Raw genomic sequence first — 21,316 nt, forward strand, 5'->3', positions numbered from 1 at the left:
TGGAACATCACCTATTGACACCTTCCTTAAACGACCTTTAAATGAAGTACACGCAGCCAATGAAAATAGCCTGTCAGTGACACAGTGTCTCTGTGTCTGCAAAACACAATCAGTTTTCTCTGTATCAATTGCAATTCCCAATTACCCTGAAGAATAAAACACTAAAAAAATTAGATTAAATTCTGGCATGTTGGGGAGTAAAATTTAGACTGCATGCTACATATCAGTGGTTAGATATTCCCTGTTATTTTTCAGATATTCAGGCAAATGACCTTCACATGCAGAGGTAGGTTAGTACATACTGATTCTTGGACATGCCCATAATTGGGATAACCAAGTTAGGTAAGTTACCATGGAAAGCTTTTGCAAAATGTATAACTTATATTTATTAAAGAGGACTTACCTTTAAGGACTCCCAGAGGGGAAATTGTACCAGAGAGAAAGGAATCTGGAGAGGTGGGAAAAGAAAAAACAACATAATGTTACAAAAGCAAATGAGGTTGGCATGTTCCTCCACTGGCTAAATTAGGAACAGTTATTGTTCACTCAGTGAACTGCAGCTTATTACATTTACAAATCTTTACAGACACTTTATGTACGCTGCCATTAAATGACTGGTTTCACTAAAGCAGTTTTACTTTGTTTATCACATTCCCTGCTGAGAGGTTAATGTATTGTTACCAGGGTGGCCTAGAAGAGCAATAAGCAGTATGATCTAGTGCAGGGACATTCCTGCTTTGACACTCAGCCAAGGAAGCCATAAGGATGGTTCAAGAAACACGTTCCCAAGACCAGGGTCACCACTTAGCAAAAATACATCTTCAGCAATGGACGCTCTCACAAGTGCTGAGCTGAAAACAGTTGTGCTCCAATCAAGGCTTTGCAGTTGAGCATCAGCTGCAGAAACTTCCCTGCACATCTCCCAGTGATCTTGTATTAACAATTTCCCTTGAGAGTTAAAAGCAGGATGTGAAGAGCTACCACAATCAAGTAAAACTCACAGGAGAAGCTTGGTGGTTCTCGTCTCCCCACATATAATGAGACGTTCTTCTGTCCAGCAACAGCCTGTATCTCTGCCTAGGCTCATTCTTTCTGCCATGCGTCCCCAGCAGTGCCTCTGCATTTTCAGCTCTTTTATAGATTTTGCCCTGATAAACACCTTGTGATCAACTTACACTCTTAACCATCTCTTGACACATGTGGGGAAAAAACCAAACACACATTGCTGTCAGCTCCATAGGCTGTGCAGGGCTAATGTATGTAGTAAGTCAGTTTTCACCATGAACAGAGTGATTCTTTGGAACAAGAGACATCGCTTTCCAAGATTATGCCTTCCCTTATAATTTCTTCCTCCCTCCTTCATTCCCTCCACTAGGTTCTTCTGGCTCTTCCTTCTCCACCACCACTCTGACAAGCCCTGCCCAATATTCACCTCTGGTACCACCCCTGCCATCTCCAGCCCAGCAATCTATCTCAAGACATATTGGAGACAGGATCCCTAGGAAAATAGTGCTATGCTAGAGCTGCCCTACAGCTGTATCTGCAGTTCTGCTTTGCCCCTTCCTAAATGCATCCACAGTTATCTCCTCCACTTCAACAGCCAGTCAGCCCCAGTTTCAAATCTTCTTCCAAGTATCTATTTTCTTCTTCTCATACCTTCCTTCCCCAAACATGATGCATGTTGGGCCAGTTTTCCCCCTTAGGCTGGTTTTGCAGTTTGTGCATCATTTTATTAGTCTCAGACAGCACTTACGCACCTTTTGCCATGTAGTAGATGCTCAACATGGGTTGCATTTAACAAATACGTAAATCTTTGATCTTTGTGAGTAATGTCAGGTTAAAAACATTCACTACAGAGAGATGAACTGCTTATTAAACCCAAATTCACACTACACAAAGGAATCTGCAATGGTACATCCATTCAACATCACAAGAGTTAAAGAGTCCTGTCTGCTTCACTGTGTTGCAACTAATGATTAATAAATGAGTCTATTAGGTTAATCTGCCAGGCAAAACGAAGCTTGACAGGCACCTGCCACAGAACATTTGTTATCTATTCAGGCAGGAAATGGCAGTGAGAAGAAATCAATGTCACTGCTGTACATTGAGCTGACAAACTGAAATCTCAGAGGAAGTTTGTCATCTTGAGCAATGAGCAATATCCCTGGTGGCAGCTCCGAGCCCCACAATAAAGGTCAGACATGGCTCTTATTTATCAGGGCTTTGAAACTCTAGTGTAGCAATTAAATTTCCTTTTTAATACTGGGTGAAAAAGTCCAGCTATTTGACAGTAATGTGTGGTAATATATTTATGAGAAGATATATATATCTCCACATGCTGCTGCATCATTGTTGAATTGGAGTTAAATGGCATGATTTCTTTGCAATGTAAAATGAAAAGCAGCATAATCTTCTATTAGCTAGGCCAAAAAACAGGGGGAAAAAAAGAAACAATACCCACTACATTTGCTTCAAATTTGTTAAAAGAGAGGAAAGGAAACGCTCTGTATCCAGCTGTACACCAAACAAAACAAGCTTTCAAACACAGCCTCCAAGTTTTGCTTTCCTATGCTCGCGAATGAGTGGTAAAATTATGCAGCTGTTAACAAGACAACAAGGAAAGCTTTTGACATAAACCCCTTTTTATCTCCCAGCTCGAAGCATTTCAATCAGAGAGGAAATTTGTTCATGACCGCTGTTTGATTTTCGGTGTTCCTGGTGTTTGCTTTCCATGTCCCGCTCAGCAGGGACCCGACCTGGATGGGGATTATCCGTTTCACTTTTCCCCGTGCGCCCCATGAGCTGCTGCGACACGCAGGCTTCCAAAATGCCTGGGAAGAGTTCGGATGTATGTCAGTGGGATCTGCACGGCCGCTGGGCTCACTCCTCTCTAGCATGCCTGCAGGATAAAGGCCTAAACATCCCGAAGTCGCTCGCTGATAGAGTTTGAAAGCTTGCAAGAAGCAAACAAACTAGGAAGCTCCGCCAACAAAAACAAGCAGAGCAGCACCGTTGCCTGCACTAAGATGATCCTAAGGAGATGTCCTCTATTTTTTACAGTTACCAACTGTAGCCTGTTTGACAACACCCTGATTTAAAAGCAAAACCCACACAAGCAATTTCATGGGTACTGGAATGAAAGGGAGTTTGGCTTCCTGCAGGTTTTGTCATCAGATTCACTGAAGCCAAATAATTTCCAAGCTGGGTTCATCGATCTTCCTGAGACGGGGACCTCCATCACATTTCCCCTCAACATTCCACAGCTCTAGTTGAAAGTTCAGTTCCAACTGCAAGCCTTCTCCAAACCCCTTCATTGCCTTTATTCTCCCGTCACATTCTCCTCCTCAAGAAACTTAGAGGAACTTCTATTTCTCTTTGCAGCTTCTGCCTTTCCACCACATTTCTGTGGCCAGCGTGTCCAAGGGCTGCGCAGGCTGCCGTGCATTCATGTGTGCATACAACCCGTTTGCATAAGCCTTGTTTCCCTGAGAGACCAGACTAAGCAACCCATGCCCAAAAGCAGGATTAATATATGCAAAAATGAAATAGCTCTGAAAGGGTAACTCATCCAACAAAGCCTTTAGATGGCTAACTGCCCTTTATTCCTTTACCACGACAGAGGTGACAAAATCTCGCAGGCTGGAGACACTTCTTAATTTGAACATTTATAGCATTTCATTCCTTTTCATACTTTGCTTTTTAAAAGGAAAGCTTTTCAGCAATGAACAGTATCACACCCTGCCAGGCAGTGGTATTTATGCCTGAAATAGGCTAAGGCAACAATAAAAATGTGGTCCGCACATGTGGGTAACTCTCTGCCAGGAAATATGAAATCCTGGCGAGCTCCACCACCCTCTCATTCGATGTTAATATAAAATAGACAGAGAGTACCAGTTCTTGTGTCTGGCCTAATCTTGTATAACTGTGCTGTTTGTTCAACACGGTCGACTCTTACACCAAGAAAAGAAAGAAGTTTAAAGCCCCCAGAGTGCTGTAAATTGTTGTTCTAAAATGTTTTCTAGGTTAGTGACATTCTCATTTACTCTGGTCCCTGTAGTCCTCAGCACCTGATGCCTAACTTACTGTAATGAACATTGCAGGTTCTGATTTCTACAGATCTGCTTAATTCCCCTGATACTGGAGTTTTAAAGATTCATTTTAATAAGCTACTTCTAGAAACAGTCTCGCTTCACAGCCAGAACAACAGACACACATTTCGCTCTACCAAAATACCAACCTGAAGATGGATGACAGAGCAGAAGTCCTACAACCACATACTTTTTAATTAAAGAAATTTAAGGAGGAGCTTAATAATACTCATTGTAACTACAGCACATTTTAATGTAACTCAAAATTCACCCATTCAATATCTGATGCTAAACAGCAAGCTGACATTGTCCAGAAGGAAATGCAGCAGCCAGGGAGCAAGGAGAGGATGCTGAAGGAGCAGGGGGAAGAACCAAAAGGAAAAGAAATCCAACCAAACCAACTCATCAGCCCCTTCAGAACTGGGATTCCCTTCCAAATATGAGAATTCTTTCACACAAAGAGGAAACAGATGTCCACGGCTGGAATTTGCATGTGGCTTTATTCTCTTCTAGGATACAATAAAACTACTCTTCTTCTCATCCTCCAAGCTAGAAATTAAACAGTGGCATGTCATGCAGAGCCCAGCTGTGCTTTCTACCTCCAACCTTTATTAGCAATATATTTAAAAAGAAGAAGAAGAAGAGAGAGAGACAGAAAGAAAGGGAGAAACTAGAAAAGCATAAGAAATGAAAAAACTATGTGGTATGTGTTCTCAAAACAATATAAAACCTACAGATGTTCTTACTAATCTGTGGCACATGTTTGTTTATTCAGGTTTTCCCTGTCTCCAGTTCAGCAGGCTTTGCTCTCCAAAACAGCTATCTGTTTTTACAAATGTTAGAGTAAATACTGCAGGAGAGATTGGCACAAACAGTGAGAGGAGGAACAGGCGCACCTTCTAGGAGCTCTCTGAAACTGTGCCTCCATCCCAGAAACAGCTCTCCCCTGTACCTCCACTGTTCCCTCTATTAACAGCAATGGGAGAAAAGCCAACAGTTATAAAGAGGATTTTGAGAGTACGAATATCACAAAGGCCAATGACAAGAATATCCGTTCACTTCAAGAACGAACTGCAGTTATCATGGAGCGGTTCTCGAACTTGCACCTAACCTGTCACTAGCATGTTCTTTGACAAGGCTCACAGAGACAGTGTGAGCCTGTATTTATAAGGAGTACTTCATCACAGTGACTGAGCTGCAGATGCCAAACTGTGCCTTCTCCATTACACTTACAAAGAAAATCTAATAACCCATTTCTGAGTATCAAAGAATACACTGTTTTCCAAGGATACATAAACCACAAACTTCAGGAGAACACTCTTCCCTTTACTGAAGTCCCTTTTACATTCCTTTTTTTTTAATCAGCTTCTTTATAAAAGATGGTTCTTCTCCAATAGGTTCAAGTTACAGTAGAATAAAACAACCCTGTCTGCACACTGCAGTTAGCACCAAAACATTTCCATTAATAATCACAGTAAATCTGGTTCAGTGCCTTGTCCTAAAACTCTTTACATGCTTGCCCAATACATCTGGATTATGATAAACTGATGTTCCAGCTATAAATATACTTTCCCTATGGTGGGATTTGAAAAGACAGCGTGAAATGAGGTAAGCCTCTCCCCTGGTCATGTCAGAGGTCACAGCAATAGGCACTGTTAAGAAGACCTGTAGCTTTCCACACTACTGACAGAAGGTGAAGGTGTAGAGGAGCGCAGCACAGCCATCGTCGATGGTATACCCAAAACCGACAAAGTAGACTTATTTTGTTGCACAGCTTCAATGAATACTGGATCCCAGGACCTCCGTGATAAATTGCAGATTCCACAAGGAACCTAACAAAGGTAATTTGTAATCTTAACATGAATGAAAGACTGTCAAAGCCATTAGCCGTGTTCCTGCAGCTCAGAGTGATGGAAGGTGTGAGTGTGGTGAAAGAACAAACAAATTTATATGTTAAATAAATGATGGAGAGCTTTGTTAATAAACACTGGTGCAATTAGAAACAAAACTCTTCAGGCAAGTATGACAACACTAGTATAGCAATGACCAGAGAAGATCTTTTCTTGGCCCCATTCTTTGAGGGACACAGTGAAAGAGACAAGCTCAGGTACAGCACCTTCCTGTAAGACTTCACGAAGCCAGAGAGGTGGAAGCCCCTGGGAAGCTGGGTCATCAGAGCTAAACGATCAAGTTGCATTTGCAACAAACAACTTTTCACAGCTCTTCAGTGTTGAACCTTGGCTCTGCAGCACTGCCAGAGGCAAAGGAACAGCATTTAAGGTGGTAGAAACCAAGTGCCAAGAGTATCATTAAAACAAAGGTTTCCAATCATACACCAGCAGCCACCTGAGGTAATCAGCAATTCCCTCATTTCCAAGCAAGTAACATTAACCCTGTGTGAGCTGGGAAACAACTACAAGCTATAAGCAGGGAGAAATACAGAATTCCTGATTTATATTTGTTATTCTGATTCACTGATCCTCAAATAAACATTTGCACCTTGCTTCCTCTGTTTCCTCAGCTTTAAACCCAAAGTATTTCCACTGGTCACCTGGCATATGTGAATGTTTGGAAGTAAATTCCTTCCAGAGACAAAACATTATGTGCCCCACAGGGTTGCTTAATGTGGTTATAAGCCATTCTCATAGATGTCCTTTGGGCCTGCGTGGCAGAACTTCACATACAACAGGCTTTTTGAGAGCACTGCACGCTCATTATAAAAGTGACACACAAAGGTTGTGTAGAGAGAGGAAAAATCTATCCCGTTTTCCCTCCTCTAGAAAAAAGGTTTATGACAAGAAAAAAGGAAAAGAAACAAGTTTTTCTGGAGGTGCAACGTTGAGCAGCGACAAGGAAAGACACAGTCAGAGATCCGGCATGACTGTGTGTTCCCAAAACATGGGGAAAATAGAAGCACTGAGGCAGATGCACAAACTCAATGCAGGCTGGATTGATTTAAGGGAGCCTGATGATCACAGAGCCTTAACTTTGCCCACGCGTGAGACAGACCATCATTGAGCTATTAACGGCTCTTTACTCAAAGAAACAATATTAACTGCCTTCAAAATCCTCTCCCCCCCCTCTTTTGCACCAGCCCCTTTGCTGAGAGGCCAGAATAACTATCAGGAATGGTATGTTATCCACAAAAGTTGATCTAATTGGACTTTATGCACAAGCTGGACCGATCAGCCCCTAATTAGACAAATAATATCCATGTTCTCCCATTTTCCAACAAAGAAGCACTGAAGGAGATGCCTGTTTTGCCATTCACCCTTGAAAACAACATACCAAAAAAAAAATCCTCAGCAAGAAAATGAATATGCTGACACTGATTTGTACATGCTGTTTGCAAGGCACAGATAAAAATCTTGTAGGCTAAAAGATGAGTTTAGCAGTTGTAGAAGAATGAAGGTATTGTTTAACAGGAAGCAGATGTATGTCAGATGGCAAACTCATTAAAGTGTCCCATCGTTAAAGGAAACGGGATAACAACGAGCCATCTGAAAAAACCTGAACTGATCAGGAAATACACAAGCCGCAGCTAATCTCCTATTTATTGGTAGGTAATGCCTTTAAGTCATGCACATGCATTGAGTTTAGGACCATGAAGGGCTAATCTTTGTTCTCATGAAAAAAACATAGGCGCAGAACCCTGGAGCGGGGAGCACAGCATTGCTGGAAGAAGTCTTGTGAGGAAAAACTCTAACATTTGGAGAAGCTATTACATCAGGACGTGGGTGCAGGCACACACGCGTGGTTAAGTGCTGCTGTCCGGGCAGCACATTAGCTCACTAACTTTGAAGGCATTTTAATGTACATTTTACATACATTTAATATTTTAAATAGAAGTATGGTTTTTAAAATGCCTTTTGAAGGCACCTATTGAGGGAGAGCCTCTAAATACAAGCTTTTTAACTCTAATCAAAGAAATCAAATGTATAGGCAGGCACCGGACTGACAGATTTGGAGTATCACAGAGTTGAACAGTTCCTCAAATGAGGATTTTGCAGGGGATACAAGGACCTAAGCACAAGGAATTAGACAAGTAGCATGCTTGATTCACAAAGCAGGTGGATCTACGGAGAGGAGTGAGAGTATTGCTTCATCCAGCAAATATTCAATCAGAGAAACTTGACAACAGTGCAGCTGTAATCACACTGACATCAGCAGAGGAACTCTCGTCCTCGGAGTAACAGCCACAAGAAACATGTGTTTCTGCCTTCCTGGACGTATCTCAACCCTTAGCAGTTCTGTTACAAATGTCTTGTTACTACGCTATGATTACAAATATAACAGAGCAGCTCTCACCATAACAAAATAAATACATCTCTTACCAGGAGATTTCTGAGTGTCACTAGAAAAACTGCCATGGGAAAATGCAACTCTGCCTTTGCATATGGGCCTGACCCAGAGTTCATTGAAAGCACCGGGAATTCTGCACATGTAGCTTTGATCGCTTCTGGATCAGGACCCGTGCTCAAGTTGGAGGAAAGAGAGGACAGTGGATGCAAGGTTCTAGCATGCAACACAAGGATCAACGAATCTGGATCCTACCACGTCCTTCCCAGGATGCACAGACTCCTGCTGAGAGCACGATCTAGGATGTGCTCTTTTTAACTTCTTGAGCAGGAACTGCTGCAAATTCCCTGCTTTTACAGAAGCTGTACCTGAGCCCAAACCATGCATACTTAAGTACAACTTAAAGTCCCAATAAAGTTAATGCAAGCTAACCAAATCCTCTTGAATGTTTTCCCAAATACAAACGTTGGTATTTTGCTGCATTGATAGCCCTGATTATCTGGTAAGGATATTCCTGCATATTTGCCTGATTATCTGGAAAGGGTATCCCTGCCTTTTGTGGAGGGAAAAAGAAAAAAAAGACAACCAAATGTTGCTTTAAACAAAACACCCCACAGATACTATGAGAAAATTACTCCATCAAGCCCAGTGCAAAACCAACATTAACAGAACAACTACTATAAACTACCAAATTGGAACTTCTTTCTTTGAAGTACGTGACCATGCAGCACCGTTTATGTATCTCACACCATTATCTCCATCATGTGGCAGAGAGAAAAAATGCAGATTAATGTCAGATTTAGGAAAGGCTATTCATGTAAAGGTGTTTTACTTATCTTACACATGTAAATACAGACTTACATGTATACACATCCAAACATTTATGAGTATCTCACAAAATGGGGCATTGCTAAGCTTGCTTCTGTGATGGCCGTTTTCAGCTACTGAGGAAGAGCCGTATCTGCATTGCACAGCATGGGTAAAAGAAGAAGTAGCCTTGTCCTGCAAGGTGCTCACAGCCCCGTGGGCCACGCCCCGATGGGTGCCACTGAAACAACGCCCAGGGGAAATGCAGGGGAAGCTGCAGCAGGCCAAGGTGAGCTGTCTGGCATACAGACCCAAACAGCAAGTCAGTACAGGAGTTAAAGGACTGATCTGCACAGACTCCTTGAAGGAGTCCATCACGTGTGATCTCTGCTGGTGTTAGCTGAATAGGAGTTGGTTCTGCAAAGCACTAAAACACGTCTAATCTCCCACCTCTTTACAGAGAAGCAGTTGAATATGTCCCTGAAGTCCTGCACTGAATGCTCTATCCTGTGTGCCTGAAATAAGACTGGACTATTTTCTCTCCCTGATCTCTCTCTTTTATTTTTCAATAAACAGTAGCATTTATTTAGTCCAACCACAAGCCATGGTCTTGCAGAAGGCACCAAGTGAAATGACTTGCCTATGTTACATTAGGAGACTTACTACCTTATGACAATGACTGCTCTTGCTTTTATGTATTAAAGCATAAGCTTTCCTGGACTGCAGCTACAGTTCTACCACCTTTAATCTAATCCTACATTATGAAGACCTAATCTAAAACTCACTAAAGTTAACTGAAAAAATCACAACAAACATTTGCTCCAACCCAAATGAACAGTCAGACAATGCACATACTGATACAGGAAGGATGGTTCCTTTATACCTTTTCTTTACCCTCTATATTTTTTTTGATGGTTTAACCAGTTCTGCAGACTCTGTAACTATTTAAACAGGAAGCCCCCTGGACACAGCAGACCTCCCTGCCTATGCAGCTGGAGAGCTACTCTGCTCCTAATGGTGCATTTCTTCCCCCCTAACACTCAAAGTAGCAGCCGTACCATGTCGGGTCAGAGACTGCAGGGCTACAAGGGCCTCGGTGGCCTCTCAGGTGAGGACTTGCAGACCTCTCCATGGCTATAAAGCCCCAGGGAAAGCCGTCCCACTGCCTGCATCCCCAACTTCCTGCCTGTCGGCAAGCTGGGAAAAAGCTTCAGAGAGGCTGGCTGCATCTGCAAATCCAGCGTGCAGACAGCAGGGAGGGTTTGCTTCCAAGGACCTCTTGCAGGCTTCCTCAAAGGAGTCTAACCCTGCCTGCACAATGGCACGACCATTGTAAGACCTGTAGAAATATAAGCCATGGCTCTTAATGATTTAATTCATTCGTGGAGAAGATGCTTTCACCATAAGCCTTTAAATTCATTTGCATGTCTTTATGCAGCCACCTCATTTCCGTCTGCCTTGAGGATCTATCGTAACCACAATGTTAAACCATAAAGGTAAACCAAAACAATTTCTCAGTTACCCAGCTTGGACATGAGGAAAGTGTGCAAAACTACAAGAGCATCGGAATACGATCCAGAAGAACAAGGATGCATTGGTGGGCAAGAACTAAACAACTGGAACGTCCCAAACACAAACCCTTACTTTCTTCACTTGCTCATGCTGCATGGCTGTTCATACATCCCAGCTATAGTTTTGGGCTATCTTCAGAGCCCCATGGGAGCTACGGAGCACAACAGCAGCTAACTCTTGTTCTATGAAATCCTGGTTATAGCTGTGATCAGCAAAGAAGACACTATTAAATTTCTGCTTTTACCAGTATAAATCATCCCTTCCCTGCGTGGCAAAGCACTTAGCACATACTTAGCCAGGCTGGTTTTGGCTGGGGTAGAGTTAATTTTCTTCATAGTATCTAGTATGGGGCGATGTTTTGGATTTGTGCTGGAAACAGCGTTGATAATTCAGGATGTTTTTGTGATTGCTGAGCAGGGCTAAGCAATCCTTGACAAAGAGTCAAGGACTTTTCTGCTCCTCACCCCACCCATAGAGTAGGCTGGGGATGCACAAGGAGTTGGAAGGTGACACAGCCGGAAAAGCTGACCCCAACTGATCCAAGCGATATTCCACACCATACAGCGTCATACTCAGCATATAGAGCTGGGGGAAGAAGAAGGAAGGGGAGGATGTTTGGAGTGATGGTGTTTGTCTTCTCAAGTAGCCATTATGCATAATGGAGCCCTGCTTTCCTGGACATGGCTGAATATCTGCTTGTCCATGGGAAGTGGCGAATGAATTCCTTGTTTTACTTTGCTTGTGTGCACAGCTTTTGTTTTACCCATTAAACTGCCTTTATCTCAACCCATGAGTTTTCCCACTTAAACTCTTCTGATTCTTGCCACATCCCACTACAGGGAAGTAACGAGTGCCTGTGTGTGCCTAGTTGCCAGCAAGGGTTAAACCATGACATCAGCTTTCACTATTGCTGAATAGGAACAAGATTATGCTTTAAAAACTTACCTAAAAGACCAGACCCAAACAAGTCCTTAGGCTCCATACTCTTCTTTACACTCCCAACTTTCCATTAATCTAAAAGCTCTTCCAGAGTTGGAGCTGGGCCAAAGTGTTTTGTTGAACTGACACCTAAACAAAGTTTCCTGCTAATTTAGGGCTGCAACCAACATGGTGAATGAAGGGAAAAGCCAAAGGAAATAGACTGAACTTTTGTGTGGGTTACTTTAGACATATAATAAAGAACCCAGTGGCCTCAAACACCCAACAGAGGATAAGCCAAGGTAACAATACAACCGCAGCTCCACCAAGAGGTTTCAGCATCACAACTAGCAGCAGAAAAATCCAAGCAGTCAATGTAACTGCCAGGGCCCCACAATGGGATCGGATCCCAGCATCTCCAGCACGCTCCTCTCTCACGCAGCAGGTCTGAGCACAGCATCTGTTGCACTGATGGTTCCTTTAAGAAACGTACTTCTGTGGAAAACATTGACACCAAAAGGAGAAAGCCAAACTGCACGCCCACTGCAGTGTGGCCTCCAGAGGGAAAGGGATGGGAAATGCTGCTCTCACAGCTTTAATTCATTTAAAGGCCATTTTGCATCCAGAAGGTTCCATTGAGATGATTTCTTTTCCTCATTGGCTTTGCAGCCACGTCAAATGCCCATCACAGCCAAGGGGCAAATTTGCCAATTCCCTGCTGTCATAGGTAGATTCATAAAGCTCACAGTGCAATGGCTTAAGTTGTGTTACCTGGAATGGCCTTTTGTCTGTGATACACAGCAGTAGGTGGGATTTACATAGATATGATTTGAACCATAGTCTTACCAATTGTTTTCCAGCTAGGAAACAGAAAATCAGCAGTGAAATAACTTTCATGCTAACAGGCATTACTTGAGGGGAAAGAAAATCAAACACAAAAATGTTGGTTGGGGAAATAGCCAGACATTCCCTAACCATGAGGAATCTCCAGAACTTTTACCTATGAGGACAATATTTTAGTATCTGCTTGAGAAACCTGCCCTTAGGTAGGTCTCCAGAGCTATTTCTGTTCCTGCATCCTTATATTTAGGCTGTAGGCCTGATTTAGTGCTACTCACAGACCCCACGACATATGCATGATGCTCCTTTCACCCTGAGATTGAGATGTAGCTGTCTAAATCAGTTCAACAAAAATGCAAGGCAGCATCTGAAGTAAAAAATACTGAAATACTGAACCTGATCATAGACATGGTGTCCCGGAAGTTGCACTGATCACAGTGGGACTCAAAGAACTGGGCAACAGGCAGTGCATAAAGAGAAATTAGAAAGCAAATTAAGGACCAAAGAGAAAAGGAAAGCAAGCAATGCTATTGTCTAATACAAAGAACAAACTGATCTCCAAGCAAATGCCTTTCCCAGTGTAATGTTTGTAACCTTTTGGGCTGAAAAGGAACAGACTGGTGTTAGCAGCATATAATATAGCCAGGCGACTTAAACCAAACATCACAGATCCCACAATGTTTCAAGCTCAAGGCATTTTAATCACATTTTTCATCTATCTTCCCTGCGATTTTCCAATTTGTGCCAGAATGCTTTCTTCACTTGAAACACAATTTTTGTCTCAGCATAAGTAGTAATAGAACACTTCAGACAAAACAAGCAACATTTGTGGAACTCATACAAGAGCTAAAATCAACCGTGGCTTTCAATCATAAGATATAATACCATCAACACCTTTCTTTAAATAGAACCACCAAATGCTGGTAGTGGTCTTCGGCATCATGAGAAGAGTTAAGATACCTGCAGAACTGTGTTCTGATTCTGCACTCACACATACAATTTTAAAGGTTCAGCTGACATGATGCCAGTAATTGACCTGAATTTGTTTGGAAGTCCTACACTGAATATTATCAGGACTAATCTGGGGCGGAAAGGAGGTTCTGAAATTCATGCTGAAATGCTGACAGACATGGTGAAGCCCCCGCTACTGTCCCTGTCCCTCCCAAGCACTGGGTCTGGCTCCTCACATAACTGCTTCATCCCCAATTTATGCCAAATAAGCCAGGTTAAAGATGGCAATAAGCAACTAGGAGCTGCAACCTCTCAGCCGTGCAGCTAGAAGAGGATCTCTGAGCACAGCCTAAGGAACAATGTCATCTGACTTCACTCTCAGGCTTAAACCAAGGATGAGCGATTTCCACCACCAGCAGCAGTCATAGAATCATAGAATGGTTTGGGTTAGAAAGGACCTTAAGATCATCTAGTTCCAACCCCCTGCCATGGGCAGGGACACCTCACACTAGACCATGTCACCCAAGGCTCTGTCCAACCTGGCCTTGAACACTGCCAGGGATGGAGCATTCACCACTTCTTCGGGCAACCTGTTCCAGTGCCTCACCACCCTCACAGTGAAGAACTTCTTCCTTATATGTAACCTAAACTTCCCCTGTTTAAGTTTAAACCCATTACGCCTTGTCCTATCACTACAGTCCCTGATGAAGAGTCATCCTAGACATGACCATGACATGATGCCCTGTGCTTAGAGACCAGCTGGTAAGTACCCATTTGGAAAGTGTAGTTGAACACTAGCAAGATCCTACTCTGAAGAACAGTCTTTACAAGATGTGCTGATCGGAAATAAAGAAATAAAACAATAAAAAACCCCACAACCCCCCCCCCCCAACTTTTTGTTGGGTGAGGTAAAGAACTCTTGCCTTTGCTTTGCAACACGTAGCAACTCAGTAAGATAAATGACAAAAGCCTTTAGTGTGGAGGAATAGTTAAATACAATCACAATAAAATTCCACCTGTCAGCTCCAAAAGCACCCCACATGTAGAATTTACACAAGCTGAACTGGAGCTGGTTCAGGGCATGTCATAACAGTCATTTCTGCGCTGTGCACTGTTAAAATTGGCCTCAAGATGAATTGAGTGCTTGTAAAGGGCAGCCATATTTCAAGCAAACCAGGACACGCTCAGGGTAGTTGGACTGCCCCTTCAGCTGCATTCCAGAGCGCTTAATTTTTGCCACTTGGTTTTCATGACAAATATTTCCAGCACACTTGCAAAAAAGCTCTGCAATCCAGTAAAAATACTTTGTGGTAAAGCTTTGGAGAAGGTGGGAGAAGAAAGGTATTAGTTTATATCAAAAGCATTTTGCATAGCGCTATTCCAACCTAAGCGAAAAGTAAGACTCACAAGTATTTTTTGCTCACACGAGTTGTCTGTAATCTGTCAGTTCCCATAACTGAAATAAGGCATTTCCAATCTAATAGCATCATATGGAGGGGTGAGTTTTGAATGACAGCCTATTTTGTTTGTGTTTGTGATGCTTTCCAGCAAAAGCCACTTCTGGTGTAGGAGACGACGTTACTAAAATGTAAATTAAAAGGGCATTGTAAGTTATTTTACTCTGTTTTTTCTCAAGAGGCTTTGACTAAAAAAGCTTCTCACTGTGTGCAAGAATCAAGCCAATGGTGCTGAGCACCCTCGTCCCTTCTTCAAGTCAACTTAACAAACAAGTTAAACAGGCAAACACGCATGGGGGAAATAATGAGGCACAGCCCTTCCCAGAAGCTGTGCTTTGGAGTCTGACACAAATGAATAGAAACCCTCTTGGGCTTTCTCAGAAATTAATGCGCCAATAATGCAATATTAATATGTAATAATGAGGCAATTTTCTTCCATGTCACACCAACTGCACACACTCTATCGGCACACCACGTGCTCTTTGAAGCCAACAAATTACACTGTCAGCAGCAAACACATTTCAGATGCAGCAACTAGAACAGTGGTTAGTGGCAATTTTGCAATGAGAGTTGCCATGAAGCTCATGTCCCCTTTACCCACAGGGCGGAAATAAGTGTTCAGGTGCTCTGGTGCCCAGGTCAAACATGTTGGCAACATGTTTTTAGCAGGGTCCTTATTCAATTTTGAAAGTAAGTATTTCTGTAAATTATTCACTTTTAAAATGTTACTATTATCACATTTCCCTGCATTTAAAAACATATTGCCCTCAAAACCTTCAATAATAGATCTCTCAGGCATCTTTAAATCTGTATCATTAAAAAGAGAATCAGACATCTTGGATCTCCTCTTATTTCAGGTAACTTACACCATATGCAGTCCAGCCAACTAGTTAAACTTCGTCCCCTTTCTATTTCCTGATGCTACCAACACCCAGTACACAAAATCCACCACTTGGAGAGAAAATGAGAAATCTGAATGGTCAACTGGGCTGCACAAGGTCTGCAGTGTCCTCTGGCAGGACCAGAGGCTCTTCTGGGGATAAGGCATTGAACAGGGAATGATGGTGCTCACACATTAGAGAAAGAGACGTGTCAAAGGCAGCTGTAATTTTGTTGCAGGCCACTTTTGTACCAAACACTTCACAAATAACTGGAGGTTTGCCCCAGGACCTGCAAATAGGGGAAGGAAGGCAAATATCATTGCTTAATTCACTTAAAAGAAATGCAGCAGAGGCGCTGCAAGCTTCAGTGCCACCTTGATGACAGTTTATTCTTTATAAATAAATCATTTCTACACCTGAAACAGCTCATTTCTTCCTTTCATGATAATTATAGTTTGAGAAGCCTCATTTAAGGGGTGCAAATTAATTTCCAAATTCCACCTACTGTCAAAGAGTGTGTTTTATTGAGTGATTTATTACCTTCAGGAGCACTTCAGGAGACACCTTGGAGGCAAACACGGATTGCTGTGACAGCTCCTTTAAGATATGGCTCCACTCCTAAAGCCCGATGAGCCCAGAGATAAAATAACTGCATACAGGTGTTATAACTACAGCACCTTGGGATGTTTGTGCTTCAGAGAAGTGCGTTTTCCCTCTAGAACATGCAAATATTTGCCTCAATACTATAGCCCTTGCTTTGTGAGAAGTCCCATAAACTGCCTGGGGTTTTTCTACCACAGTTTGCTTGCTGTCATTTTAGACCTGCGCACTGACCAGAGCTTCCAGCAGACTCTTCACAGTGCAGCAAAAAGATCTATACATGTGCCACGTAACTCTTCCATGCAACCCAATTTGGTGCTCAAATATCACAGTAAGAAGAAACCAATGCAGCCCAGCACGGCTTATAGACACCCCTATGCACCAAGTTCAGGTACCTCTCCGCACCACCTCCTTGACACATCATTTTAACACTGAAAAAGCCTCCATAGAAAACCAACCCTTCCAGTAACACAAGTGGAGAAACAGAGAGTTTAATAAACTTTATAGTCTTTATCCACCTGTCTCACTCAAGTCTCTTATTCTACACAATACCCAAAGCATTTCTGTCACAAGAGTAGCACTGCTCCCTTGCATTTCCTGTTCACCTTCTCTTGCAGCTACACCTGCTTTTCCTGGGAATTACAGCACTATGGAGAAAACAAGATCCAAAAGCCATTGACCAAGGGCCGGGCCTGTTCCCAACATGTTTGTCTAGCCTATTTTAACAGCCTCTCCTGATGGATGGACCGCACAGATGATCAGCTCAGGTGCTGCTTTGTTGGATAGTTCCCCAGAGCAATTTCAGTCATTTCTTCTTCACCTTCTCATCACAGGCACAGGAAAAGATTTTTCTTGCCTCCTTTGCAGACAATTCTCAAGTATTGGTATTTATTTATCATTTTTCCTCCCTGTGGCTTGCCCAATGCTCTTCCTCCCTTTCACACACAAGGACATCAGGCTCAAAGACTGCCAATGGCATTTCTCACTGTGTGTTTCATCAGCAAGCTTAAACCAGATTGTTAGCAAAAGCTGGTTAAATCTAAACCAACATTAACCCTTTAAGTTTGGGAGCAAAAGAAAATACAGAGGCAGAATAGTCTAAGAGACGTTCTATTATCTGACAGCAATGAATTTCTTCTAATTTTGTACTAGTGCGATGTCACAATCTCCCTTACCATGGAAAAAGGAACATCAGAGCTGAACACATGACTCTGAAAAGAACACCTGAAGCCTGTAGTTGCAGTTTTCAAGATGTGAATGACTAGTGTGACTTAAGAAGTATAAGCCCTTGACTTAACTCTCAGCTAAAACAAGATCAGAAAGCTACTTGTGGCACACTCTTGATTAAAAAAAACCCAAAAAAACAACAACAGCAGCAGCAAAACAAATAACCCAAAACCCAACACCACCACATAAACTTCCCAGAAGAACAATCAGATCCCACTGAAGATCAAACCAGGGCTTGTTGCTCATAATCTGCCCTTGATTAAGCGTGGAGGTTTCCACCACTCAACAGTTGTTACAAAGTTATAGAAAGAAGTCTCATCTAAAATGTCATATAACCCATTAACCAACCCTGACAAACACTGTACTACAAACCTACTTCGATTTTAACCCGTAGTGTCTGCTGGAAACTTCCAGTTGAACATTCTGCATTTTCTCATTTGCCCACATGCGCTTGCTATTAAAACCACATGCGGGCACTGAATCATTTCATGGTTCGTTTAGAGACAAACACGCAGAAAATTGTGGGAAACAAGAACAACCCTAAGAGTCTGTGCAAGCCTCTGTAGTCTGAGGCAGGCTGCGGTGCAGAAGCTTGAGCTACAGGACTATGTTATTCTCGGGCTCTAGCGACCAGGAGAGAAATCACCACATTTGTACACTGCATTTCTGAGTAGATCGATAGCAAAGTCAACCAGTGTGGCAGTTTCAGCCCTCAGCACCTTGCAAAATGCCACATGTGTGCTCGACTGTTAGTTCACAACAAAAAGCCCTTAAGTGAAGCAGTAGGGTAGTCTTTCACTTCTGAAACTGCTCCGGCAATGAGGAGAATTCCCCAACTGCATAGGAAGTTAGGAACATAACCTCAGGCAAAGCACTCAATCTTTGTGGATCTGACATCTGGAAAAAACGGTAGCCCTTCATCTTGTCCATTGTACCAGAAGGTCATCGGCTCAAAGATGACCTTTGCTGAGAGGACAGTCAGTAAAACAGTAAGGCTTTGCTTTTGATCGCGTTTGTAGGGATTATTCATATTACAGCTGTGGCTGAAGGACCCAAATATAACGTGCCAGCTCAGATGTGCAATGATAACACACATGAAGCCCACCTGAACACACAACCTCTTCCCATTAATGATTACTGTTGCATTCAGAAGCATAAATATCCTGAAGGGAAAAACTTTTGAGTAAGCATTTTCCATAAGAATAAACATCACCTATGGATCTTATTCCCCAGCAACACAAGGGGCATTCATATTATATCCACAAATCTCCAATTTTGCTTTGAAGCCTAAAGCAGCATGTACATGATCGAGGTTTCTTCTTGACCTCTCTGTCAGGACTGTAAAAGGTCATATCCTGATATTGGAACACAAACATTTTTAGTAGCTGCAAGATCCCAACTTTACTCTTAAAGAGGACATACAAGAGATTTTCCACAGAATCCAAATGCTTCAAGATAAAATTACACCATTAAATGATGAGGTCTTCCAGGAAGTTCTAGGGGAGACCTCTCAAAGTCAACTCTGATCAAACGACTGTCTACCAGAAAGCTTCACAAAGAGGTCATTTATGAAGAAAGACAAGGAAGATGATAAATGATAAATCTAAAGCTCCATAAGCCATCTGGCCAGATAAGGGGAACACACTTCTCACAAGAACACTGGCTTACTTGTAGCTTTAAAAGGACAGTAACGACAGCCAAAAGCACTAAGGAAAACCTCAGATCTCAGCTTTCCACTGTTTCCACCTTGCTCCTATTAATGTAATGCTGTAAAGCAGGACTTCTAACTGGTATTAATGAGGCAGCAAACATCCCCTTTCAGAAAAGGGAGCTGTAATTTCAGACAGCTGCATATGTAAAACTCTATCTCATGCTAAATAGCTGATTCCTGAAGAGAGAATCAAAGAAAGCCCAGCCAGATTCCTGCGAGCGAGACTTCTGATACTTCTGATGTATGGTTGGAAAGATGAAGAAGAGGGAGGAAGGAAGGTCTCAAAATGAACAAGCATGTAACATGCACAAAACAATATCCATCAAGATGATGATTATTACAATCATTTCAGAACTAGGGAAAGAGATGGCTTTAGTACCAAAAACTAAGGATATACTAAACTTGGGGTATTCTGAGCAAGCTTTTGGGATAACAGGAAACTATATTTCCATCTCTGTGTCACTCTAGGAAGAGCTATTCATTCCCACCCCACTTGCAACACTGTTGAACCGTGGATTTAAGACAATCCTGTGGTCCTGTGTGTTTCTGAACAGAAAGCTTTCTCCATGAGGAAAACCCATATCTTTGAGGGAAAGAACTTTATAGTGCAATCTAAATATTCATCAAAGCTCTACTCGTAACAGCAGGAACTTAGCACAGGGAGGCAGGTGGGGTGAATAAGAATTTATGGGATGTCTGTAGACATATTAAATATCTTAAGTTCTTCAAAGCACAGGTAACACTGAAATGGAATTTACAGACACAGTTGATTTAAAATATACATGGTCTCAATCTATGCTCGATACCTTCTCATATTAAAACACATTCAGGAGATACCATCTGCTCTTTATAGGCACTGGTAATCAAAAGATTTCTGTTAGTGTAAGCACAGGCATTAAAGGATATATTAGGGTAAAGCTCATGCTAAAATGGGAGCGATCTCAATTCTGCATTCTTTTATCCAAAGGTACACCTGTATCCTGGATCAGAAAGTTTATTCAAGCTGTGGCATCTGTGCCCATATTCATGACACTTCAAGTTTCCAAAACCTGCAAAATACTTGTGGTCAATAGGATTTTCTAATGTCATTTCTTTACTGTCAAAGGACCATTTGATCATTTCTGTTATGCAACAAACTTCTTTTATCGCCTGATCATTCTCATGGAAAAATACAAGGGGAGAGACAAGGTACTAGTAACTTCCTGTTAACGTAACATGCTTCATCAAGTAAAGAAACGAAGATATCTTCCATCTAGATGCCTGGAAGCAGCCTGACCCTGCAAGTATCTCGTTCAAGCAGTTCACACTTAAGTTAACAGGAGCTTGGAGAGCAGAACAGCTCTTAATACACAGAAATGCCAACAGTTCTATTTTATTGTGAGTTTTCTTTACTGTACTAAAACACATCAAATCACACTTGTACAAAATCTTTTCCGTTCCAGTAGCGTGGAATGTTAAGATGTGATTGAACAGAAAAGCTGTAGGATCACAAAATGCTATCCAGTTTTACTGTCTCTGATCCAGGCTGTAGCCTGGGTATCCATTTTCAAATAGAACTAAAACACATAGGGAGTGTTACACTCTCTGAACTGTTCTTAAGCTGCACTATAAATTTAATTACAGAAACACCTTTGAGAGAGTTGAATATTAGTGCTTGTAGTCAGAAATAAGATCACCACTGGTAGAAATAACACTGATAGATCTACATAAAACCTGACTACCAGTGTTAAAGCTGAAAACCATCAAAGTACCAGACATCTCAAAAGATTTCTAAGCCTGTTCAGGTACCTGTAACAGTTATCTGGTATGGATACAATTAACTGAAAATAAACCAGTAACAGCAAAACTCCACCTCTGCAAATACAGTGTGTTTGCAAGTCTGATTCATGATGGGTAAAGGCCATCACAACCCAATGCACATCCAACACCATGCAATTCTAATATCTTGGTTTTAAACTCACTGAT

The 21,316-nt window shown here is 42.1% G+C and overlaps 1 protein-coding gene across 2 annotated transcripts in view; it reads right to left on the reverse strand.

The window, feature by feature from the left end:
* Positions 1-21,316, reverse strand: part of SLC25A26 (solute carrier family 25 member 26) — an 84,333-nt gene that overhangs the window by 24,787 nt on the left and 38,230 nt on the right. For both annotated transcript variants that reach the window (XM_030501908.1, XM_030501907.1), the window contains one exon: positions 404-448. In XM_030501908.1, coding sequence (XP_030357768.1) covers positions 404-448 — 45 coding nt within the window. The remainder of the gene's footprint in view (positions 1-403; positions 449-21,316) is intronic.

Source organism: Strigops habroptila, chromosome 11, assembly GCF_004027225.2.
Source record: "Strigops habroptila isolate Jane chromosome 11, bStrHab1.2.pri, whole genome shotgun sequence".
Classification (NCBI taxonomy): domain Eukaryota; kingdom Metazoa; phylum Chordata; class Aves; order Psittaciformes; family Psittacidae; genus Strigops; species Strigops habroptila.